The sequence below is a fragment of the Pimephales promelas genome, chromosome 8 (assembly GCF_988280905.1).
Source record: "Pimephales promelas chromosome 8, fPimPro1.hap1.1, whole genome shotgun sequence".
NCBI classification, from domain to species: Eukaryota; Metazoa; Chordata; class Actinopteri; order Cypriniformes; family Leuciscidae; genus Pimephales; species Pimephales promelas.
Window position 1 is genome coordinate 10,901,690 of NC_142776.1, and position 26,709 is coordinate 10,928,398.

At 37.9% G+C, this 26,709-nt stretch overlaps 1 protein-coding gene across 2 annotated transcripts in view; it reads right to left on the reverse strand.

Moving 5' to 3' along the window:
• agap1 (ArfGAP with GTPase domain, ankyrin repeat and PH domain 1) overlaps window positions 1–26,709 on the reverse strand; it is a 163,641-nt gene that overhangs the window by 106,237 nt on the left and 30,695 nt on the right. The window contains exons 2-4 of one of the 2 annotated variants that reach the window (XM_089133926.1): window positions 7,831–7,889; window positions 5,897–5,984; window positions 2,817–2,831 (exon numbers count right to left, since the gene is read on the reverse strand). In XM_089133926.1, coding sequence (XP_088990052.1) covers window positions 2,817–2,831; window positions 5,897–5,984; window positions 7,831–7,889 — 162 coding nt within the window. The remainder of the gene's footprint in view (window positions 1–2,816; window positions 2,832–5,896; window positions 5,985–7,830; window positions 7,890–26,709) is intronic. The other variant, XM_089133927.1, reaches the window with a different exon arrangement.

Sequence of the window (26,709 nt, forward strand, 5' to 3'; positions counted from 1 at the left end):
TAAACTTTCACCCTTCACCTCGGACCTCCAATTGCATCACCACGATAACCAGCAAAGACCATCAATCATACACAGAGAGATTTGAGATGGACCATTAACTGGTTTACCCTTTTAAATATGTATACTATTTTACTTTAAAAAAAAAATGCTGGGTTGTTTGAACCCAAATTTGGGTAAAACATGGACAAACCCAAATGTTGGGTTAAAAATGCAATTTTAAAAAATGTACAGTTGAAAGTGAATGTTTGAAAATTTGAAATTACATTTTTAACCCAACCTTTGGGTTTGTCCACATTTTACCCAAATTGCATTGTTGGAGTATATTTTTAATCAGGTCTAACGGGGAACAGTGGTGTTCTCAAGTAAAATAAATAATTTAAAAGCAGTAATGACGTCAAATTGTCAATAAATTTGTGATTTTATTTTAGACAAAAGTGATATGTTAAAGAAATGGTATATTTCTATTGTTCTTAGCCAGTGGTTCTCAATTTTTTATTCATGACTTCTTTAAACTCCGCTCAAAACATCTGGCACACTTTGAGAAACCCTGTTCTAAGCTAAGGATTATTCACTGGGTGGGGGTCACAGTAGGCTACAAGGGGAACATTTCAGAAGAAAGAAGTACTATACAAATACATTTTAATAATTATTTTAAATGTGTGTATATACTGTATGTACCAACCACATTATCTAGATAATATTTTTTTATAATTTATTCTGGCATCAAATGTATCAATTAGAGCCCGACCGATAAAGGATTTTGAAGGCCGATACGATACAAATATTTGGGGGGTTTAAAATCCGATATATCGGCCGATATTTTTTTGTTGTTAAATATTGTTGGATTTCACACACGTGTAAAAGAAAAGCTAACTTTTCTGCACAAGATACGCTTGATACTTTTTCTCTATGTCTAAATGTTCACTCCTCGTAAGTATTACCAACACTATCTCACGACCAATTCGTACGAATTCGACGCATGATTAAAAAGTGGCTAATTCGTACTAATTCGTACGACCTCACTCATACTAATACGTACGATTTGTCTAAACCCACGTGATGGTTAGGTTTAGGGGCGGGCTAAGGGGTAGGTCATTCGTACGAATTCATACGAATTGGCCAACTCGTAAAATATGTACGATTTAGCAAAATCGTATTAATTCGTACCAGTGAGGTCGTATGAATTGTTACGAATTAGCCACTTTTTAATCATTCGTCGAATTCGTACGACTTGGTCGTGAGATCGGGTTGGTATTACTTACATTTTACAATGCAGGTAACTAGACTGTAACTAGAGACATGCTAGTTATAAATACAGTAATCATTACTTTATTTGGGCAGAAAAAGTTCATTTTGGTTTCCAAGCTCATTAATGTTAACGTTCGTGGTCTTCCACTGATGATAGTGGCATTAGCTAGCTTTGTGGTAAGCTAGTCTATGATGAGCCACAATTTAACAATAGATAACATCATACTGCAAATTGTAAAACATAAATTTTCAATATAACAGGTCAAGGAGAGATGATTGAAGCACGTTTCGTCCGTTTTTATTTTATTTTTTAAATATTCATTTATCAGCCATTATAACCGCCGTTACCGATATTTTGGAAAATGCCTAATATCGGCTGATAATATCGGCCGGCCGATATATCGGTCTGGCAATGCAAATTATTTTTATTCTGAAACAAAATCTTGTCTTAATATCACACTATTTTACCACACACAGTATAAAAGAATGTGTTTTTTAGTAGGGGGTCTTGGCAATGAGATCATAGTTGGGGAAAAAAGTTTGAATAACTGCACCAAAAAAATAAATAAAACGATGTTAATGAAAATTATTATTAAGTATCAGTGCTGCATATCAGTAAATCAAGACAGCAGCAAATAATCATTATCTCTAAAAAAAGATAAAAGTTATTACACTAAAGAGAAAATAATCAAAATACAGTTATAGTCTCTGTTTCCATTTTCCCTCTGTCTATATAAATTATTTAAACTCTGCTCTTCTGGTGGGCAATAATATGAAAGCCAAAGTTCATGCGCTTTACAAAAGTCGGCAGGTTGAAAAAGAAGATTGGGTAAGTCTGTTTGTGTATGGCGGTACGGCTGGAGGAGACGGCAAGCTTTTCCGTAATGACACGTTTGCCTGTTTGTGCTATAAAGGAAGAGGAAGAGGACCAGCGTCAGGACAGCTAATACTCAGCATATAGTCTGGACCCAGTTATTTTTATATTTGTTGAAAATATAGAGCGAGAGAGAAGTGCACAGTGAGTGAAAGATACACACCCATCGGTTAATTACACTCTGGGTTCTTTCTTCATGGAGTTGACTTCAGTTGAGTAAAAACACACTTGAGTTTCATAGCTCATCTTGACAAACTCGCGTGAAAAGAACAGTTTTTGACAGAACACACAGTGCAACAACAGTTTGACATCCAGTCTTGACGTACAGTGACCCATAAACGCTTAGTGCAGTGGTGACATTGGTGGTTCATTAAGGAAATGAATGAAATGGAAGACGGCAAAACTACAGTGGCATCATTAGAGGAGTGGAATCTCCTGTTCTGTGGCTTGACCGCTTTAAAGCTTTGTGCCGAGTAAAGGGAGGCCGCGTGGAATCGATACATCTCTACTTCTAGACTTTAAATATGATGCAGATAGTTTGTGAGCAACACAATGCATCGAAATGGAAACATGACCAAGAATGTGCTGTTATACAAGCCACAGAGGGGAGAGTCCACCCGTTCAATTCTCTTGCACTAGAAAAGACCTTCCCCAAAAAGAACATATCAGACGTTGAAAAAGAGCAAATAGTTACCTGCGTCCACGTCAGCTAGGTAAAGAAGAGACCAAGGAAAGAGAGAATAAACTCAAATCAAAAAGCAGCCAAGCTAAACATGCACAGTCACAGTTAAGAAATTAAACACAGCAGGACAAAGAGAGAATGAAAGAGAGAGAGAGAGAGAGAGAGAGAGAGAGAAGCATAACTTTCATTCATTCATCACAATCTTATCTAATGTCAAGGGGCTGCTGTGAGTATGTGTGTATCTGAACAGATCAAACACGCCTGTCCTGAGGACACAGTCGGGTCAAAATAGCTGAAAGGGGCACATACTATCGCACACGCTCATGTAATGCATGCCAGCTGAGCATTGAGGTCAATGACGCAACTCGCAATCTATTAGTTCATTCAAAAATACATTACAATTCACTCATTCAAATATTTGTGTGATTGGAATCTGGTCTAAATGATTGAGTGTCCACAGTGTGTCGCAACTGTTCAGATCTGATGTGTGTCTTATTACTTTCCAGAATATCTGCATTGATTTATATGGAAATGACTTTGCGTTTGGTAGGTATACGCTAAAAACAACAACCGGAACATTGACGGGTTGCAATAAAGACGTTGTCTTATTTACAACATGACAGTGTGAAGCCGCTGCGTTGAAAGAAACGTTGGAGGCTTTATTTCGTGCTGTCGTCTCCATCGTTTTCCAAAAATGTCTTATTATATGTGTTATATTGTAATTTTATGCTCGTCCGGCATTTCTGCAGCTCATGTTTCCTATAAAAACGTCTGACGTTTACGTTTTACGTGTCATGAGACAGTCACATAATCCACGCGAAATCCGAACAGAGCAGTCAGACTGAAACGGATTTCCAGAAATGTGATTTGAATAGGATTTCAAACCACATATGAATGTAGTTTGAAAAGCATTTATTTTGTCCGTTCACACTTGATAAATCTGATTTGCACAAAAAAATCGGATTTGACTGACAGTGAACGTGGTGAAAGTTTCAGGATGATACAACTGTCCTGATATAATAAAGAAAAAAATATATAATTCTTGAATAAAATCATTTCTAGTTTAGCACAATCTTTTATTATTATTTCTTAGAGAAAAGCAGTGAAGCAGTTGTTGAAAAAAAAACCTTCTGTGTGCCAAATCAAAGTAATGTGGTGCAACCAACATGCAGGGGAAAAAACAAACAAAACCAGAAATTAAATAATTGAGGACCCCCTATAGCCCTTCATGACTGTGTGACAAGCTCAGGAGGTCTCCTAAAAAATTACCTTTTTATTGCCTCAACAAAAAAAGTTGTCATTTGTGAAAATGTGATATTTATGAATTAATCATTAAAGATATTTATATACATTCAAGGTGTGAGGGAAATATTACTTTTTACTTAAAAGTTACGCAACATGGCATTTCTAGTTGAATTTAAACCTTTCTTGAAACGGTTCTAAGAACTTGGCACATGTGTTTTAAGCTAGATTCTTTAAATATTTGTATTTGCTACTGACCCATTTAACAAAATATAAAGCAAGCAGAGTAGAAATAACTCAGGAAGGTGAACCATTTATCTAGATTTAATGGTTTGCAGGGTAAAACCCCATTTGGAAAAGATCTAACGTCTAAATTTGATATTTTACATTGATATAAGTGTTGTTTTTTTCCCAAGCCAGAGGGACTGGTCTGCACAATTGCACCAAACTGCTGATCCCAGCCGAGCTGCATTTCTAAATCAAACATGATTGTGGCGGCATAAGCAAAAACTCAGTTATTTACCCATAAAGGGGTGCTGGGTTTTGAAATGGTAAAGGCTGGGTCTGTGTCGAGACCACAAAGCCTGTAGAGATTTTCTTCCTTCTTGTGTAAACATACACACACAGTCACACAATTGGCCTTGTGATAATATCTCTTAATGAGTTCTGAGAATGTGTCTATTCATGTAGTACGTGTGATAGAAGGGAGGGACAGAGCAAAACCCATGCGGCCGCCCGCTTTTCTTTGCAGAGTGCTCTGTAAAAATCTGCTCCAGCTCTATTTAGTGGTTTTGAGGTTGGGGTTACTCTACCAAAGCTAGGAAACACTATTTTTAAACCCAGAAGAGTGAAACTTCAAAAAAGGAGAGTAGGAAAACATTTTAGGGGTTTTACTGGAATCTAAATTTGGAAATTCAAATCAGTTTTCTGTTGCGGAAATGTGACATAACGTACCTAAAAATTTGAGTTTAGCGGCACTTCTAGCAAAAGATGACGCGCCGGGATCAAACGTGAAAAATTCAACCTTGTCGCTTCAGCTTTACTAGGCACACACTTCAACGGTCTCTGATGTCGCGATAAGTTTCTTTTGGCACTCTGTCCTATAATCCACTACAGCAAACAGGCAATTGACATTTCTGAGGGTTTCTTCTTGCAGGGTGATTTCCTGGTTGACCGCTGGTATGCAGTGGCTTGAGTTTTATACGATGAAGTGCAAAGGAGAGGACGAGACATGATTAGTGCCTGTCGCTCCACCAAATTTCCTCTCCTGTGACCTCATGCTCTCTACGAGACCCTCAGGCAGTTAAGCCCAACTGTACTAAATGCTGCTTAAACAAATTTCGATCTTTACAGAATTTTTTAAAATGAATACCTAAACTACAAACCCTTCTTTGTGAGGCAGCCATTTGAAAGGCCAGTTTAACATGACTACATAATAACGGTCATAAAGGACATGAAATATTGACACGAGGAGCTTTTGAAAGTAGATCCTCGCTCGGGGAAGAGAGCATATTGTGGTGGTCTGGCGGCGTGCCTTGAATGTTCTCAATTATACATTGGGAGTATGGCAGAGTCCTCATACTAACATACTAACAGCAGGTGTGCGGGGAGAGAGAGAATAAGAGAAGGAGAAAGATAAAAGCAGAAATAAGAAGGGTCTCTAGCCTATGCCTCAGTACTACTGAAAAAAACTGTGGAATATTAACTATTTACACATAACTTTAAAACAGAATTGCACGTATGCCATAGTACAGTCTTTCAAAAGAATCAAAGGGGGTACTCTACACTTAATAATATCGCATTTTAAAATCTAAGAAGGTCACCGTATTTCACCATTTGAAGCTGCCTACCTTCAGGGCTTTCTTCCTGCACATAAGTCCCCGTCAGATACCGGTGAACCAGTGCAGACTTCCCACTGGCCAAGTTACCCACAATGCCCTGCACACAAACAAACACAGTATTATCAGGGGTCCCTTACTATGTGATATTTTGGCTTTTAAATAAACTGCCTCAGATATATACATAGTCCTAATCTTAATTCCATGTGTTGATTCCAGATGATTGTGGGACTAAACACGGTTAACATGGTTTTATAACCGTTGCTGAGTGTTGAGCATATAAATGTTTCTAAAAACAAATGTGGTTTGAATTTAATTAGAACTAATAGATTTTATTTTCATCCTTTTTGTTATATGAAGACCACATTAAAACTATCAAGCCTTTGTTACAATTGTTTGCTTCTCTTCATATAACCTCTATACATTGAATTGTTTTATCCTTGAAATCTGAAACTATTATATATATATATATATATATATATATATATATTAGGGCTGTGCAAAAGTTAATTGCGATTAATCGCATCCAAAATAAAGGTCTGTGTTTACATTATATATTTGTGTGTGCTGTATATAATTAATTTGTATATATAAATACCTATGCATGCATGTATATATTTAATAATTATTTGCGCTGAAATTCTGTATATATTTATAAATACATAATCTATATTATATAAATATAAATATTTTATATATGAATAACACATTTTCTTAAATATATGCATGCATGTGTGTGTATTTATATATACAAAATAATTATATACAGCACACACAAATATATTATGTAAACACAGACTTTTATTTTGGATGCGATTAATCGCAATTAATTTTTGCACAGCCCTAATATATATATATATATATATATATATAAATAAGGGCTGTGCAAAAATTAATTGCGATTAATCGCATCCAAAATAAAAGTCTGTGTGCTGTGTGTACATAATATATTTGTGAGTGCTGTATATAATTATTTTGTATATATAAATACACACACATGCATGTATATATTTAAGAAAATGTGTTATTCATATATAAAATATTTATATTTATATAATATAGATTATGCATTTATATATATATATATATATATATACAGAATTTGAGCGCAAATAATTCTTAAATACATACATGCATGCATAGGTATTTATATACACAAAATAATTATATACAGCACACACAAATATATTATGTAAACACAGACTTTTATTTTGGATGCGATTAATCACAATTAATTTTTGCACAGCCCTATATATATTAGGGCTGTGCAAAAATTAATTGTGATTAATCGCACAAACAACAATTTTGGTTTCTTTTTATATAATATAAAAAGAAACCAAAATTTTTGTTTTGTAGAGTCATTAACACCACATCAAGCAGTACTTTGACCCTTACAATGTTATTGTACTTGTTTTCCAAGGATTAAATATGAGATGCTATGTTAAAAGAAAGTAAAATTGAGGTAAATAAGTAACTTAATATGGTTTTTACAAACAAGCTGTACTTTTTTTAATTATGCAAAATGCATTAAAATATTTTTTGTTGGACTTTTGGATTCATTAAATTATAATTATACGATTATACCTCAGCAAGACATGTCAGACATTTTATTTTAAAACTGGTACAATGTCATTTTTCACCCTCATAATTTTCCAGAATGTTATCAAGCAAGACATAATTTGAGATGTAGAGGAAATAACACTGAAGGGAATGCATTATATGTCTATACATATACATTATATGTCTATTATATGTGAAGTGAACCAACAAATAAACGGTGTAAAAAAAGTGCTTAAGCAAGTTTATTTTCTAAGAAACACTGAATTTGACCTGATAGAAGACGTTTTGAGGTGACGAGCATGCAACACTTAATATAACAATTAAATGATGCAAATAAAAGGCTCTTTTTTTAAAAGCAAACATTAAACATCAGTAACAGGACTCACCACTTTGAGCTCCGGTACTGCGCGACTGAGCGTCCATTCCTGACTGTTAACAAAAGCATCTGAAACAGAAAAAGAGAGAGATTATCAAAAATGTGGTCATGCACTTCAGTTCAAGAAGGCGTGCGGCTCACTGATCAATATAAAAGGCAGATGAAAAGCACAGTCAAACAGACCAAAGTGGAACAAAATCCTCTCCATTGACACTTAACCAAAATGAACATACTACTCTACAACTACACTACAGAACAAAACATGTTTGTGTTTATTTTAGGTCTTTTTATTTTTCAGCAGAGCGAATATCCAATGTGTTAATTAGAGGCCATGATGCCTTCACGGCCCCCACGCTCAGCTGCACGACATGTTTCACATTACAACAGAACAATAGTGGCTGCAGGTGCACAGTGGGCTCAAACGCTCAGAGGACATCTAAGACACCAGCAAATAAGCCTGCAAATCCAACTTCCACAGTTTCACAGACGAGGCTTAAGCCTATTCCTAGACTAAAATGCAGGTTTGAGCTGTGTTAACTGAAAGATACTTGCACTAGCATATCTTAAAATATGTCAGTGCCATAGTTTTGCCATAAGATACACAACAGTAAAGTGTGTTTTTTTTTTTTTTTTTTAAAGCACATTTATAAAGCCACTTAAATGTCCTAATTAAACTAATGCCTAATCCTGGCTTAATATAAAATATAATCCCTGTCTTTGAAACGAGGCACAAAAGTGTTGTGGAAAATGATGTATGGAGAGATTCAGGTCATGCTTTATTACGGAAAAAAAGATAAATAATGCTAGGTCAGTTTTGCTTTCTCTAAAGCACCCAAATAATGTTTTGATTTTCTAAAGCATGTTTATAAAAGCTCATTGAATCACTGATTCTCTCGACTCGGTCAAAGCCACAGGTTAATTTACTAATGAAAAACATGTATTTATTTTCCTTTTTGAAATACACGCTCATTTTTTGTTATTTTAAGGTGGGGTAGAGGGTAAAAATAAATAAATAAATAAAAACATACCCACTCTGTCGCCTCACGTATCAACCAGAGGGTCGGGGTTCACTAGAGGCATCAGAAAACCTCAACATGACTGAAATTATTTTAAAAACAAGCTTTAGAATAAGCTAAAATAACCAAACAACCAGGATTCCCACAGCCTTGAAGAAAAAAAAAATTATATATATAAATATATATTATGTATGGGGAAGTTATGGGGAAGCCAAAAAGTGAGATTTCTAGATTAAAAAGTTGAGAAAACCACTGCCGTGTAATTAGCATGTTGCTATGCTAACAATGTGATTAACATAAACAAAGAGCACACAAATGCTAGAAGTGGCTGCACCATAGCAACACTTGAGTATTCAATGAAATAAGCATATTCACAAATCATTTGTCTAAACCTGTCCACCATATTGGATGAATTTGAGCCTTGTCCTCAAAAGGATACATGTAACACTGCCTTGCTTGTTGTCCAAACAACACAACTTACTTTTAGAAAAAGTTTTCACATTGAGTGTATGCATATAATGTCTTAAAATGTTGTCTAGCTGGGCAGCTCAAGAATTTTTCATTGTTCTTCATGTTTCTATCTTCAATGGGTGCTATGCTGCCATCATCTATTCACTGATGTCAGACAACAACAGTCTATAATTTCTCAAGAGACCCATACTAAAAACACACTAATGCTAACATATATGCATAACCCTTGGGGATTGTCTCTATTGGCACTTTTTGATAAGCTAGCAGATGAAGTATAGAAGGAAACCAAGAGCCTTTGGGGGGGGGGGGGGGGGGGGGGTGGTGTCGTGGCGGTTGCTTCATATATTCCGCTGGGTGACCCACAAAAGGCCAGTGTCAAAAATCTGAGAAAGGTTAACACAATCTGCTAGCCACAACTGACTGGGTGTTAAAGAAAAAATAAGGACTGATTGTACATTTGATGTTCCAATCACATATATTATTTATATTGTTTTTATAAGATTGGACTTATTTGATTTGTTTCCTCTAATGGGCATGCGTTGCACAGATGGAACCAATCAACACAGCGGTATGACAGCTGTGTCTACGATACTGAGACTCATTCAAAACGACAATCCGTAACATCACAGGAGACGTGATGGGAGTGACAGACCGATGATGATCCATTACAGCCAAAGCCCTTGTCATCCCCGTGTCACCTCTTCAATTTAAATAGACTTGCTAGCTAGATGATGGTTTCATTGTGGAAGTCAAAAGCATGGTTATTTAGAAAGCGTAGAGCAGCCTCGATAATAACAATAACAAAAGACATTGCTAGAGCTTTTAAAGAAAATCATTATGTATATTTTTTAGTATATTTTGAGCTATTTGAGTTGCCGTAGTTTGCTGTAGTTCTCAAGAAATGGGTAATGAGCGCTGGAGGTAACAAAACCCCTGTGTGTAGACAAATATTACAGTAAACAACACAAAGAACAACATTCCATCTGATATAACACACGACGACTCAACAAACCAATCTGTGGAAATCACAGATTCGGACAGGATCAAAAAATGCGCATGAAAGTGTCCATCCAGTCCAGATGCAAGTTAACCTTGCAAATTTGGATATTATATGCATATGGTAGCAAGCTAGGGAGGGTGGGGGTTGGGGGAGATGAAAGGACAAATAAATAAATAGACAGCAAGCAAGCCTCTTGACAGATGTGCAACATCGCAGCTCCCCTTTGGATTGATTGCTTTTCAAATTAAATGACGTAAGAATTAATACAAGGTAAGACCTGTTTGTTGTGAGTGATGAATATGCGTAGATGAGTCGACATTGTCGACAATAAAAAAATTACGACAAATATTGTCGTTCTCCAGTAGTCGTTTGATCTCACTTGACCTAATGTAAGGGCGTGCAATATCGCAGTTTGACCACTATGGTGCTGTGGCGCTAGAGTGTAATGCAGGTCTTTACAAATGCTATTGCGGTAAAAGAAAAAAACAGCGCAAATTGTGACGGAGTGCAAACGAATCCGAACTAGCAAGGTTTGGGAAAGTTTCACAAGACTTAACCAACAATGCTGTCATGTGCAATACATGCAAGGCGGAACTTGCTTAAAGAGGAGCCGGTGAGAATTGAGTGTTATCCAGCTGGAGCTAACTAACTAGCGGTAAATCTCTATATTTGAGAATGCAATTCTACTAATAATAGTAATAATATTATCAATAATGATATAATTACAGTAAGCTTGATCGATCTTAGGAGTCAGGGCTGTTTTTATTACTGTAACACTATTAGGTATTATAGTCTTATCACTTGCCTGTATTTTGTTGCATAATCATAAAGACTTACAAAAGGAGATGTTAGGAAGAATAGCATGGCAACTACTTTCTTTTTCATACTGTAAATTAAAAGTTGAATGAGAACGTCTCGGTCAGCTCAATTGTCATTTAAAAAAAAGATTGTAATTTTATATTAATAATAATGGTTTGCAGATTGATATTTTACCATTCTTTGTGTCCTGAAGTAAATGACATAAGTTCTAAAAAAAAAAAAAGCAGTGGGCCTATTAAACAATGCTTAGAGAGGATTTGTATGTGATTAGAGTTGGACTGAAATCTGAAAACTTAAAGAGAATGACCTGTTTAGTTGGCTCTAAGTGAATTAAAACAACTATTTCAAAAGCCGAACTGATTTTCTTTTTTTATATTATGGTAAGATTATGCATAACACTATTTTTTTAATTAATTGAAAAAGCTGAATAATCGTTCCCAACTCACTGATTAGCCGGCAAAATAATTGACGATTAGTCGATTAATCGTTCTAATAATCGTTAGATTAATCGATTATCAAAATAATCGTTTGTTGCAGCCCTAGTCATACGCAATGAATTGTGATATTTGCAGCTGCAGCACATAGACAGGAATGAACGAATAGTAAAATGTAGTGTTTCATGCTGTCCTGTGGGGTAATAAAAAGAGAAGGTAATTGGGAACGCCATACCAAAATGACTTGGTGGTTCATTATTGATTGAAGTTTTATTTGCCATTTGTACCTGTACATAGGGATTTTTGTAGACATTAAACAATACATAAAACTATACAATAAATAGAAATTAAGGTACTGTTAAAAAAAGTATTTTTTGTTGTTGTAGCAAAAGTAGCTCTAGTAGCAGACGCGAGTTTCCATCTCTTCTGCATTTGATTGTGTAGTAAGCACAGTTACGTTACAGTTAGCAAAACACCAATCACATCTTCAAGTTTATGAAAGTCATAAAAATCAAGAAACAGCCAAGGTATTCCAGCAGGTGGGCTAATGAAGAGGTGTCTGTGTGCCCTGTGGGAGGCTCATGTGTCTTTAATGCTCTTATGTATTTGTTTATGTGTGTATGTAGGGTGAGTCTCATTTCACTCAACGTTGATTCTTTGCAGTCAGTTTCCCATGACCTGCCTGGACCCCCCACCCCCTCGCTGTGAGCTGACCGATTACAGAAGCGGACTTCCACCACCCACTCTGTGTGTTGGGCAGCAAATGACCATGTGAATAATGGGATAAAAAGACGTTTACTGGAAGTCCATCAATTTACAATAATTCTGCATAATGTCGTCAGGGTTGCTGTCCTGGAGTCTTTGACGGCCTGACCCAGATCAGGTCCTTTTATATAGCTCAGCTTTCCTCCTTTCACCCACACTTCATAAACGTGCAGCTTTAAGAGTGCATGCTGTATCATTAAAATCCCACACAGCCAATGTAAGCATCCTGAGGGGACTTGGAGAACTAGGCCAGAGCAGCCCAACATCGACAGCATGAGGCTCCATCAAAGATTCAATTAGGATTTATGAAAGCGGAACTAACACACAAAGCCCAATAATGAATGTGTCGGGACTCGGGTAGCGTGCAACAATTAGCCATTTCACAGCACTCAAAGGCGCACTTGGCGCAAGTCACAACTCCCAAGGACATCCATCATCATTCAGTCATGGTGTAATTCTCTCATGAAGCTGCATTTCCGAACAGTGAGAGTATGTAATTTCTCTGGTATGAGATCCAAATTGCTTGGTTATATCTGGTCTCATCTATATTCATCTGGAGCCAGAAGTTTTACAGTCACCAAGGTCTTATACATTTTGCAGCTTATTCTTGCCATGAACCGGCCTAATTAGAACGGAAGTCGTCGTCAGATTGGACCTTATGATTTTAGCTGCTTCCGACCGGAGGGACTTTTGCAGAACCTAACGTTCCCATAACCCTTTTTTTCTCGTGTTCCGACCGGACTAAATTGGGGATTTTTTAGTTCCTCAGACCGTAGTTCCTATAACTCTTTCAGTACCTAGTCTAGAGCGAGAACTTTTTTAGTTCCCTTTCCCTATAGGTCTACGTTGATTGGTTTAACTTATAAGTCATGCCGGACGGATCTTGTAGCGCGCTGTCTGCCATACGCTGTGTGTTTTTGCAAAACATTACAACGAGGATTAAGACAAACATAACGCATTCAACCAGCTAATTGCTAATAATAGCTAAACTTACCCGTCGTTTTGTTTGCCTCCTGCGCTCTGCTCTTTTATCTTCTTCCATCATATTACTTAATATCATATTACGCTGGAGCCTTCGTCTTCTGTGTTTCTCTGTACAGAACTCAAGCATAATCTTTAAACGCCGCCGTTCATTCTCCGTTATTAAGGTCCCGGCAAGGCAGAACAGGAACCAGGAACATTGCAATATCCTCCTCCATGCTGGTTTATTGTAAGATTGTCGCCGTGCTTGCGTTCTACCAGTTCCTATAGCCGCTTGGCCAGTGCGAACGCAAGCAGCAAAACCGAGTTTGGGGGAGAGTAGTTCTTAGAACTGTTTTGAAGTGGACAGTTCCTATAACTAAGTTCCTGTAACTACTTGGTCGGAAAGCGGCTTTTGAAAAGCTCTAGCCATCTAGCCTGTATGCATTAGGGTGATTACCAGTGTTTCATGCACCCCTTTCACGCCAGCTCCAGCAAGAATGAGCATTTGCAGTCAGTGTCACTGAAATCCTCTTGCTGCTGAGTTTTTTGGGTTGCACTCAAAATAATATATAAAATAGTGTGACCACTGTAGTCTGTTTCATGAGCAAATTACTCTTATGAGCTGCTTCTTTCAAACTAGAATTCCCAGTTTATATTAAGGCGGGCGTACACGGTGCAATTTTTTGCTGTTTCACGAGCTCGCAGATGATTTTTTTACACGCGAGAAATCGCATGTAAATCGTTATGCTGGCATGTCGCGGCTCGTATCGTGTGCGAGGAAGATACGAGCCGAGCACCTCTCGACCTCCCGATAATTTTTAAGCATGTATAAAAAGTTCGGGAGCTGTCGGCTTGCATTCGTGAGGTGTGTGCGGTTGAATGAGCCGATTTGTCGATCTGAACTTGACCAATCAGAAGCTGAGGAAATCCACAGAAGAAAGATGAAAATGGTGTGGACTACTAGAAACACTGCTTCAATTAATGTTTTTACGATGACTTTGTGAAAGGTTAACTAAACCGCATCTGCCTTGTTCCTACTGGCCAGTATTTGGCATATTTCATTCTGAAACATCTACTATTATGCTATTGTTTTTGATAGTGTTATGCATTTCTTACAGATTCGAACACGTCACGATCATGATCATTACGTTTGTTTCTTCCTAAAAGAAATTACAGTTTGTCTACAGCCTAAGCTTTTTTTATTAATGCCGACAGAACAATGTTGCCAGATATTGCTATGAAAAACAAGCAAAAACTAACAAAAACAAAGGAATGATTCAAAATGATTCACAAGTTCAAAACTTGTGTTTTGGAAATAAGATGAATATATTACGAACCACTTTAATAACTTCCTAAATTGTGACATTAACCAAAAAAACATATACTGTCACCTTTCCATTATGTGGATCTGACACTCACTCACAACGCGCTCAAGCTCACTCAAGCCCCGTTCACGGCGATAGCTTTCTCGGAGCAAAATTAATTGCAAACACTCACATGAGGTGGTTTAAACGGCTAATTAATCATTCAGAGAGCTTGAATTTTTTTTATATATATATACATATAAACCGTAATCCGTAAACGTAAACAGTACGTTTTTTTAATTCATTCACACACACACACACACACACACACAAGGGTGACTGGACGTCAGTTTCCCGGTGCTGAAATAATCACGGCTTGTATCAATATTTTATATGCAGTTATGAGAGAGTTTTTAGCGCAGAACTTCGTGCGATTTCTTCGGAATTCAGCAGGTCGTACATCACTGCCTCCGTACGATTTTCGGATAAACTCGCTCGTAAAGTGTGCCTGGACATACGATCTTCCGACCATCAGAATTCAAACCGTGTAGGCCCGCCTTTAGTCTGACAAATAGGATGTCACTGTTGACACACCAGTATAAACTTGCGACAATATATATGCCTGTAATTTCAAGGCATTAGGGAACCACTATCAATATGGGGGACAGGTTTTACTGTAAATTCCATTTTTTCTGACTGGATTCCGTGATTCTGTTCGCATCGTGGAAATCTTTGGGTTCTATGAAAGCTGCATGGAGAAATCTTTCACCCTCATCTGAAATTGCAGTCCCTGTGGATTGCTGGAATGACTTGGAATGACTGGATGTCGCCAAAGAAAACTGTCTGAACAACATGTGACCATGCTTTTATGAGCCAAAAGAGTCCATTGACTTCTATTGTATTGACAAAAAACAGACATTTCTCAAAATATCTCTCTTGATGTTCCACAGACGAAAGTACCAAACTCACTTTTGGAACGACACAAGTAAATTATAAAAATGAATGATAGAAATAAATGATAGGATGACAGAATTTTAATTTTGGGGGGAACTATCTCTTTTAAACCTTAGACAGTGTGTGAACAGTTGAGGGCGTGCTTTCTGAGCTTAACACTGGGCTACATCTGTCTGAAGTAAAATGCTGACAAGTTCAGGTCAAAGATGGGCCATATTAGAATTAAAAATGAGGAAAAATTACACAGACAAACAAAAAAATGCATACATAGTGCTTATCCAATTGCTTCAAGACTTGTAAAGAACACAGTGAGGCAGTGATGCGCACGTGGAGTCAGTGTTCTGTGGAGCCTCAGTTTAATTCAATTAACTGTCAGTAACATGACTTACTACTGTAGTGTACACATTTGACGGAAAACACTAGATAACCTCACTCTCTCTCTCCGTTCCACTCACTTTCCACTCCTCATCTCGATCGCTCTCATCTAATTCCCACCTCACCCCATCATTCCCTCCAGACACTGAGAACAGCATGTTTCACCTCCTCGTTCACTGCATCTCCCGAAATAGCTCCCTGAACACAAAGCCACGTTCCCCTGCTGTTTTTGCGAAAACACACACACTAACTTGCAAAGATTAACTCTCTCTCTCTCCAATTCCCACAATCAAAACAACAACAAAAAAACAGCAAACTGTATTTTGGCAATATGCATATGCAGGTCATTGACCTCAATAGAGCGAATGGAAAAACTCCAGTCTGTCAGCCCCCCACTGCTCCTCGGACACACTGGGCTGCATTGTTGCCCCTCAGTTGGGCTGCACTGGGGCTACTGATGGCTCACCCATGTGCCACCGCTCCCTGGATATCACTCTGAAACAGGATGTTGTTACAGCTGCTTCCTGTTTTCCTAGGAGGGGCCTCAATTTTCCAGCTTCCCCAGTGTTCCCAGTGCAGCAAGGTCGCTGTGGTACCAGTTCAATGACCTGCATGCTGGAGTCACTGCTGTGGCTAAATCAATGTGCTGCCACACACAAATTAAACCAGTTCAGAGACTTGCTAGTCCCCTTCGGCACTATTATCATGATCATGAAAACTAAATGCGCTTGCATGCACTTACTGAAGCAATGCCAAAACCCCAATGTTGAGGAATATTATGAGTTCAATGTAAGTTCATCTCAATCAACATCATCACATAATGCTAATTACCACAAAAAAATCATTATAATTGTTTTTATTTTTTAAATGGGTTACAATAGCCGCGTTTCCACTGCCGGGCTAGGGCTGGGCCAGAGCTAACAGCGAGCCGGGCCGAGCTAGTGGCCTCGGGCCTCAAGCACCGGGCTTGCGTTTCCACTGCCGGGCCAGTAGCCCCACAGCGCTGCCCCAGACCCCACCCCTAACACGCCTTTCAGGATCAAACGTCATAAAACCCAACCCATTTCAGCGGGTATTATGAATTAATTTATTTTTTAAATTAGGAAGATAGCATGTATATTAACTCAACTGCCGTAGTGGCTACAATAGTGTCCCGAGACCAGTACAGGCGATTCTCCATTTCAAGCAGCGATTTTTTGCTCGATATAACAAGTAGGCTAGGGCTGCGGGCACGTTTTCAAGTTATTCATTAATCGTTAACCGAGGCCCATCGGTTAATACTCGGTGCATAGTGTGCGCGCCGCAACCTCGAGATACGGAGTTAATTTTTTAACACCTTTAATAACTGATTGGACCCCATTTGAAACGAAATTAATTTATATAAATAAAACGCAGCAAGTACGGAGCAGTTAAAGCCCCATTTCCATCACCCTTCAAACTGAAATTGCCAATTGAAAATAAGCAAAACGTCCATTTCACAAAAACTCCGTGTCTGCAAATAATAATAATAATAATGCAAATAATAATAATAATAACCATCATCATCATTATTGTAACATTTTATTAGGCTGCATATGTAGAAGACGCCTTTATCCAAAAAAGGAATAGCACAAATAAACACAATATTTTTGACAAATATCAGCGCATATCCAGTGTGTGTGTAGCACGCACTGATGGCTGCGAGACGCCCATGTGAACAGTTTCATTGCATTTCTTTCAGTGGAAACAACTTAAAATACTCTTTAATTTCTGGTCATACAGAAAATAATAATACATTATTCGCAAATAAATTTATTTATAACAAGAAAACATTGTGCTTTAACAATTAATCAAGGCGCGCTTCATGATCTCCGTGAACTGAAGCGCGAGACCTGAAACAGCCACCGCATTCGAATTTGTTCGTTTTAAATTGGACATTAAAAATGTCCAATTTAAAACGAACAAATTCGAATCGAAAGCCAATATCTTCTCCGTTTATGTAGCTTAATTTCTCTCTAAATGTGCATCCGGAGATGGAGATATGTTTTTAGCCGAAAATCATTTAGAAAACAATAGTTTATTAATAAACAATTAATGCCTCGTTATTTTATATTATTTTATTATCAGACACATTTATTATAGCCTATAAATCACCCATAAATCCCCTTTCTGTAGGCTGTGGTTACGGCTCTTCTCATTCAGCACTGCGGGGAAAATATCATTTCCAGGTTCTAATTTGGCCTCAGAAAACCAGTAAAATATATATTTTTTCATATTAATTTGTCAAATAATTTAAATGTTTAAGGGGCAAAAAAATCAAACAAATATCTGAAAATTCGTCGATATGTAGCTATATATAGCCTATATATTGTTGCGCAGCATTTGGCATAGGCCTACAGTTCAAATTAAAATGTTATGCAATTTTAAACGGTTAATCGGTTAAACATGGACACCCCTATGTGCATCTTGCTTCAGATCATAACGTTCCATAACACCGATAAACTCCGCCTTTTACCTTGAGCACGCCTCTAGCCCGAGCTGGCCCCCTCTGGCCCAAGGTATTCGACGGGCCAGAAATCCTGGCCGTTGGCCCCGAGGAAGCCCCGATCAAGCCCCGGAAGTGACAGTGGAAACGCGACTGGCCCTGGCACGCACTAGCACGGCCCGGCCCTGGCCCGGCAGTGGAAACGCGGCTATTGAGGCACTTACCATGTAAAAAAAAAAAAGGAATCACACATCTTTTCTGTTAAGCATTTTTATTTTTGGGTGAACAAACTCTGCACTTGAACTGAACCCATAATATTCCTTTCTGTCGTTATTTTTAAACTACAAAAGGACCATCACTTGTCTAAAACAATCTGTATTCAACTTCCTCAGTACCAACCATATGGTCTCCTGCAATGCACCAAGCTTGACAAGTTTCCTGACTCAGTAAGACATTCTTAATGCACATAAACCTGCAACACACGTGCACATCATGTGCTGAGAAAGCAGAAGAAAAGCTGAGTCGTGTCCTAGATTTTACAAGCTATGTTAGGTGAACATGCAAGATTCCATGCTTTTAATTTATCCACACACACTGTGACAATGTCACGCTGTGCTTCTGGGTGTCACCTCTGCAAAAACAGCAGGAGATAAGAGTGTTTAGCAGAATGTGTCTGCTCTTCATCAAAATGACAAAGAGGAAGAGAGAGAGGAAGAGGGTTGGGGGGGAAAAGACACAGCAAGTGATGGAATAAGCAGGGGTGATATTTTCAAGTTGTGTTAGATAAATTATCCAGTGTAGCACAGTTGAACATGAGTCCTGCCTGCCTCTCTGTCAGAAGCACAGTCTGTTGTCTATCAGGATTTATCCGGAAAAAAACAGTCTCTCCATTCTTTCTCGATTCTGTGATCACAGAATATAACGCAAAATGTTAAAATTGTTTTGCAGAATTCAGAATCCTGCAGAATTGGACATTTTAAATTTACTGCAAAAAGTCTCGCAAAAAAATATTAATTATAATCATCTAAATAAATTGTCCCTAATTTACTTAGAAGTTGTAATGCATTATTTTTATGACACAGATGTCATGAAAATTGTGTCAGTCTGTGTGAAGCGCAGCAAAAGCGAGCCTTTCTGCGGTCTCACATATACAGTAAGTGCCATGTCCGGATGAAGCGATTAAACATTTGATAATACTAAAAAAAAGCATAGCAAAGAGAACTCATACTGACCATGGTCAGACTGGCTACAGTTTCTGTGAGTGCGCTTGCCATGCTCAGCTGTCAGCATGCGAGTACCGAATTGTGTTGTCTTTCTAGGTTTATTGTGCCTGAATGGAAAAATACACACACATTTGAGTTCAAATATACCTTGACGACAGTTATTTCTTAAAATCCACCTGTAGTCATTCATTATTTGCCTTAAAACTCATCTTTGATCACCAAAATTACATAGTTTTTTTTGTGTGTGTTTGTGAAAACATGCCTTAAATAGCTTGAATGTAACTCAACACCCTTGCTTCATTTAGTATGAATATGATAATTAGCCCTGCCTCCACTCACACCAGCTCAGATTCACTTGGTCACTTCCTGAGTTAAAAACTACACAACGGTATCACTCTTTACAATGTCAGACACATAATGGTAATTAATATGATTAGCCTTTTGCTTGACTATGTAATCAAACAGCTAATAATGTGTTGCTAATGTTACACAAACCATGTTCTTGTTTGCATCTCGGAGTCTGACCGCTGCCTCAGTATCATTAGAAATGCTTTGAACAACAAACAAAGAAAGGCATAGCCAATAGTTCATCCTAACATCGTAATATGCTTCATAGACCCACTATATTATACCCAATTTTTCATATCCATAGAAAAATATACTGGGATAACCTGGCTTCTCGAGACTCCTCTGCCTCAAAGGGGCCATAGTTAATGACACGCTTTAGCCCGCCGGCAGGTATGCGATTGGTTACAGGGTTTGTGACGGCAAAACCCCAGCAATTAAAAAACCATGTTTTTGAGACTGTCTTTAGATGACTGCAGTTTTAAAGAGAAAACACTCGGCATTAGTGTTGACATGAATTTGCACATGGTTTGCCTTAAAGCACATTAAAAACACCACATAGTCATATAAACAACATGAAAAGCTTGATTTTCACCACAGGGGGACTTTAAGTGAACAAACAGTTTGGGGGGAAAAAATAGTTTTGGAAAAGAAAAAAAAAAACGTTTGGGACGCGTGTCAGTATTGGCTCTCCTGGCGCGTTACAGTAGGTCTTAAAGTGAAAGCGACCTGATACACATGCTGCTGTCTGCAAACAAACAACAGAAAAAAAAAAAAGTACTTGTACTTAAAGGGTTAGTTCACCCAAAAATGAAAATTAAGTCATTAATTACTCACCCCCCATGCTGTACCAACCCCGTAAGACCTTCGTTCGTCTTCGGAGCACAAATGAAGATATTTTTGATTAAATTTGAGAGCTGTATAACTACCACATAGGCTCCTAAGGGACTGGCTCTTGACGGCCCAGAAAATCAATGAAGAAAATTTTTAAATATTCCATGTGACTACAGTGGCTCAACTATAAGTTTATCAAGCGACGAGAATACTTTTTGTGCGAAAAAACAAACAAAAATAACGACTTTATTCAACTATTCCTTTTCTTCCTTGTTGGCCTGAAACGAGACTTCAATAGATTTCCACGACGCATGCACGAGAATTGCGATCTCCTTCAACTATTTCAGTTCAGTTCTCGCGCATGCGTCGTGGAAATCTAAGGAAGTCTCATTTCAGGCCAACAAGGAAGAAAAGGAATAGTCGAATAAAGTCGTTATTTTTGTTTGATTTTTTGCACAAAAAGTATTCTCGTCGCTTGATAAACATATAGTTGAGCCACTGTAGTCACATGGAATATTTAAACATTTTCTTCATTGACTTTCTGGGCCGTCAAGAGCCAGTCCCTTAGGCAGTCTATGTAGTAGCTATACAGCTCTTAAATTTAATCAAAAATATCTTCATTTGTGTTCTGAAGATGAACGAAGGTCTTACGGGGTTGGTACAGCATGGGGGTGAGTAATTAATGACTTAATTTTCATTTTTGGGTGGACTAACCCTTTAATGCACTGTTTGTGTCTCTATCTTTAAAGGGATAGTTCCCCCAACTTTGTCATTTACTTACCCTTAAGTTGTTCCTTTCAAGTTTCTTTCTTTTGTTGCACACAAAAAAAAATATATATATATTTTAAAGAATGTTTAAAGGTCCCGTATTATGCCCCTTTTCACAAGATGTAAAATAAGTCTCTGATGTCCCCAGAATGTGTTTGTGAAGTTTCAGCTCAAAACACCCAACAGATCATTTTTTACAGCATGTTTAAATCGTCATTTTTTGGGGTTCAGAAAAAAAATCGCTGTTTTAGTGTGTGCCCTTTAAATGCAAATAAGCTGCTGTTGCCGGCACAGGGGGCGGAGCTTCATGAGCTCGCGCTCAGTCTCTCAGGACAATTTCATCTCACGGAATGATGATAATATCAGAAACTCTCAGTAAAGGTGTTCATTTCGAGTAGGACAATAATGCCTACAGAGTCAGAGTGCTGTATAGAGATGGAACAGGTATAGTTTAGTAGTTTAATTGCGGTTATTATAACGTATTTGTCATCTGCTTGTATGCATCCATTATTTATTAATAGCCTACAAGTCTGATGAGTTTAATAAAGTTTATAGTACATCACACAAAAGATTAAGCGTCAGTTTTACTTCAGAAAATCACCGTAAGAGGTGAGTAAACACAGTAAGTCATAACAAGTTGAGGGAGTTGAGGGAGCATTCCTGTGGGAGGACGTTAGTCAAAAAACTGTTCTACTGACGTCATTAAAGAAGGAAGTAGAGGGATGTAGTCCAAACGGGCCGTTCGATATAGGCTACTTCTGTTAAATAAAATATCTCGATTGGCATTGAACTTTGAGCTTTATAATTTAAGAGATATTATTTATACTCAAACAACAACATTACACACTAACTAAAGTTTGAAACATGGGATCACGAAGAACGGGACCTTTAAATCAAACAGTTGACAGTAGCCATTGACTTCTAAACTGACTGATTACCAAAATTCTTTAAAATATCTTCTTTTGTGCTCAACAGAATAAATAAGGAATCACAATCATGGGACACATACATATCATGACTGAAAGTTCTTATTCTCATGCACAGCACAGTAAATAAGATGCACACTGATTGAAACCTACTAGGGATGAAAGCCACAGAATTGCCTCTGATACTAGGTAATTATAGACACTTATTGTATTTCTATTGGTGGGTCAGAGCAGAAATACAGTTGTAGCCTATAGAGAATCTTTAGGGAAATTTGGAGGCTGCACAAACCGAAGAACGGGCATAGCGGTTCAAATTACTCACATTTCGTTATTCATCAAGGTTTTAGGGTCACGTTTCGGTATGTTCAGGAAAAATAGGACTTCTGTTAAATAAAATGTAAAAAATGAGAACGAATAAAAAGAATAGCACAAATAAATATCATATAGCAAAGATACAAATATGGTATATATTTCAGGTATTTGAATAATCAAATGTAAAATAACACTGCTTAGTATTAACTGTTTAAATTAAACAAAGATGATTCCTTATTTAAAGTTACAAAAGTTATTCAAGTCAAGAGCAGTGAGTGGTTTATTTGCCTTTTGTTGTTTGATTAACATTAAACAAACAAACAGTAGCAGGAATATCAGGATGTGGTTTTTGGTTTTGTTCGTTTTTTGAACTGAAACACCTGAGGTCTACATACTAACAGATGATAGGACAACTACTCTGATATGAAACTCATGTGTGTATCCATCAACAGAAAAAAACATTAGCTGAGTGTTTTACACGTTTTTTGTTTTCTTTCCAACAAACCATATTATTAGATGTTTTGTTTTTTTTTTACAGAGAACAGTTACACCCCTAGTATATAACTGAGACTGGCCACTGGTATTACAATGAATGGGAGAAATTGAAATGGCCTATCTAATAATTTCTAGCAAACTACGTCTTGTCTTCTAAATAATAATAATAAAAAAATAGCATTCGAACTACAACACACATGCGCATTTTTGTAACAAACTGACTACATTTTTTATGTGAGGGTAAGTAATCATGTTTTTTTATGTATAATTCATATCATTTTGCAGTTTTAAAATATGTTAATAAAATGTGAAATTGTGATATTTCAGTATTGGCCCATTAAATTCAATCAGAGCTGTACTGGAAAGGACATAGATGACCAAATACATTTCCAAAATGGCCTGAGTGTGAACTGGGCCCCTGTTTACACCTGGTACTAACATGCGTTTAGGTTGATTGGATTACAAGTAGAAGAGGGAGACACATTCCCGTTTACACCTGGTATTAATTTTACTACGTCTCTTTTGTCCACTTTCAACACCTTCTGTCCTGATTTCTTAGAGGGGAAGGTTTATGGGCGGGTATATGTATGGATTTTTTTCAGATCTTTCCATCTAATGAACAAATTAAGCTTGCACAATTTACATACGATCATGCCCAGAGAACACAGAAAATCACGTGGAGAGCAGCAGCTTTCGTTTATGTTCGAACAGTCTCAAGAAGACCACGCCGAATCCCATCGAGTGCGTGATAGAACACTGTGCTTGGTAGGTTTTTCGTCTTCAAACTCTGCTTCGGTCTCCAGCTGTGGCAAGAGCAGTGGCCAATGCGCGAGGCCGGTGGCGTGATAGATTAGGAGTATCATCTCTCATCCAAGTATCACATGGAGGAGCAATGGGAGCATAAAAGGAGGAGCGACGACAGTGAAGGACGAGAGAGGACCAGGCCTGGAACTTGCACTGTGTTTTGTTTATGTGTGTGCAGCAGTCGTCCATGATGGGCTTTGCTTTACTCACGTTTTGCGTTTATTTTATAAACACAGGTTCCTGCTGCCTCCTTCCCTAAACAACTAACCTTGTAACACCAGCCAACAAAGTTTAAATCCTGTCTGGCTCTCGCGCTTCCCATAATGTTTACACATTACGCAAGTAGTCCGAGAGTAGGCTGTCTTTGGTGACTGTTCAAATGCATTCTCCCACAGGAGCGTGTACACTATGTCGAATGCGTTTTGACTACCTCTAGAAAGTGTTAGAAAGTGGACGAGTTCAAAAGTTCAGACCCGTTTACACCTGTATGAGTTGTCCACTTGCGATGCGATCGACCACAACGCAACTGAATATCAGGTGAAAACAGGGATTCGATCAAAGTTTATCGACATGAACTATGCACAATGTTTGTGACAAACTTTTGTTCTTGTTATGTGTGCAATAGTGTTGCACGATGCACCGATACTTCAAAAGTATCGTGATACTCGGAAATTAAAAACCTCACGATACTTAAATTTATTAGTATCGATACTTTTATGAATGACCGCGCTCCAGATTTTTAAGAGACATATTTCATGTTGGTGTGTGCAACGCACGCTTCCAGTCCTTCCCTATGGACGTCAGTGTTTCTTCTCCTCACGCGCGCAGCAAAGAAGCGGCATCTGTCATAAGACAAACACTACAGCGAGACTGCTGCATGCGCGAGCACAAGTGATACTGTGGCCGGCGGTCAGTAGCGGAGTGGCTATCCGGAGATTCGGGACTTTTCCCGGTGGCCCGGTAGTGTTTCGAGGCCGCGAGGACCGGTCTGATAGTTATACTTTGCAAGTTCTTAGCAAAACCATCCGGCGGCCTGTACACAATAGTCTCTGCAACGGTGATAGAATGAAGCGCGCGTCCGAATGAAGACTCTGCTTGATTAAAAAAACAACAGATTTTAGTGCTAGATCTCTTATTTAATAGCTAAATAAATAAATTATCTGCTTAAGAAAAACCTTCCTTTTCAGGAAAAGTATCGAAAAAGTATCGAAATCGCGATTCTTGACTTTGTATCGGTATCGAAACAATAATTTTGGTATCGTGACAACACTAGAGTGCAAAGACTTTTGAAATTAACATCTGCAATGAAGTTTAGAATAAAAGTTACTTGAGCAGAAATGTGGTGTTAAACCAAGACTGATGCATTGGAGGAAAGATGTAAATATAATGCATTTCCCACTTCCTGTGCAGTGTTTACATTCCCTATTTAGACTTCCCTCCCTTTGCGTCTGTGATGTGGTCTGCTGAAAACATGGCAGCACCACTGTGAGGGAAAAAGAGAGGAAAATAGCCATATTGCCATAATTCTGTCTCCGACAGCCAGTGCGGCTGGCACAGTTTCTGCATTGCTCCTTCCGCTTAATTCTTTCCCTCGGTGCTTCTATTATTATACTGTGGCCACCTTTGAGTCAGCGCTGTCAAGTAGGACAAACATCACAGGATACAGAACACTAGAGGAAAAGTACAAAGACGCACACCAACAAAGCACCTGATTTGGGACCAAAGCAGCTAAAAAAAAAAACATGCCAAAACACACAAGGAAATCATTTTCAGCTTATCTTAATTCCAAATGCAAATTTGCAAAAACTGGCTCCATTCCTGCAAGAGCAGTGTTGACAGTGATGTGTGCATTTGATCCTTTTGTTTTAAAGGGATATTTCATGCAACAATTTCATTAAATACTCAGCCTCATGTCGTTCCAAACCCATAAGACTTACGCTCATCTTCGAAACAAAAATGAAGATCTTTTTGATGAAATCCCTCCATTGACAGCTACACAACTGACATTTGCAAGCTTCAAAAAGTTCAAATAGATCGTAAAATTAAACCATGTGAATTGAGCGGTTTAGTCTAAAATTTTCTGAACACATTATTGCTTGATTAACAGATTGAATTTAGGCATTTATTAACATATAAACATTCATTTCTTCAAACTAACATATCAGTATGAAGCTCAAGCATGTTCGCTTGATGTGTAAAAACCATCGTGTGTTATGCACAAGCGTGCCGCACAAGCCCTGAAAAGTAAAGCCAAAGCATCTCGATCACCCCCCGGGAGCAGGTCCTAAACCCTGCCTTCCCATGAAGTCTAATGGATGCGATGGAAACTAAATCAAATTACACTTCAAATAATTTTTTCCCAAATATGTTTTGTGTTATTTTAGGTGTTTTTTTCTCGCTGATGTAAATTAAAAGTGTTTATTTAAAAAAAAAATAAGTTTGGTCTTAAGTTATTTAATGCTATAAAAACAGGAATATGACGTCTTGATTGGCAGCTATGTGATTGAAACATAGCTGCTCTAAACAAAGTAGTCACTGAGGCACCAACAGACTTGAGGGGATTTTTAGTAGGAGATTGGAGCTTCAACTCTAATTTCTACATGTCCATAACTGTTTA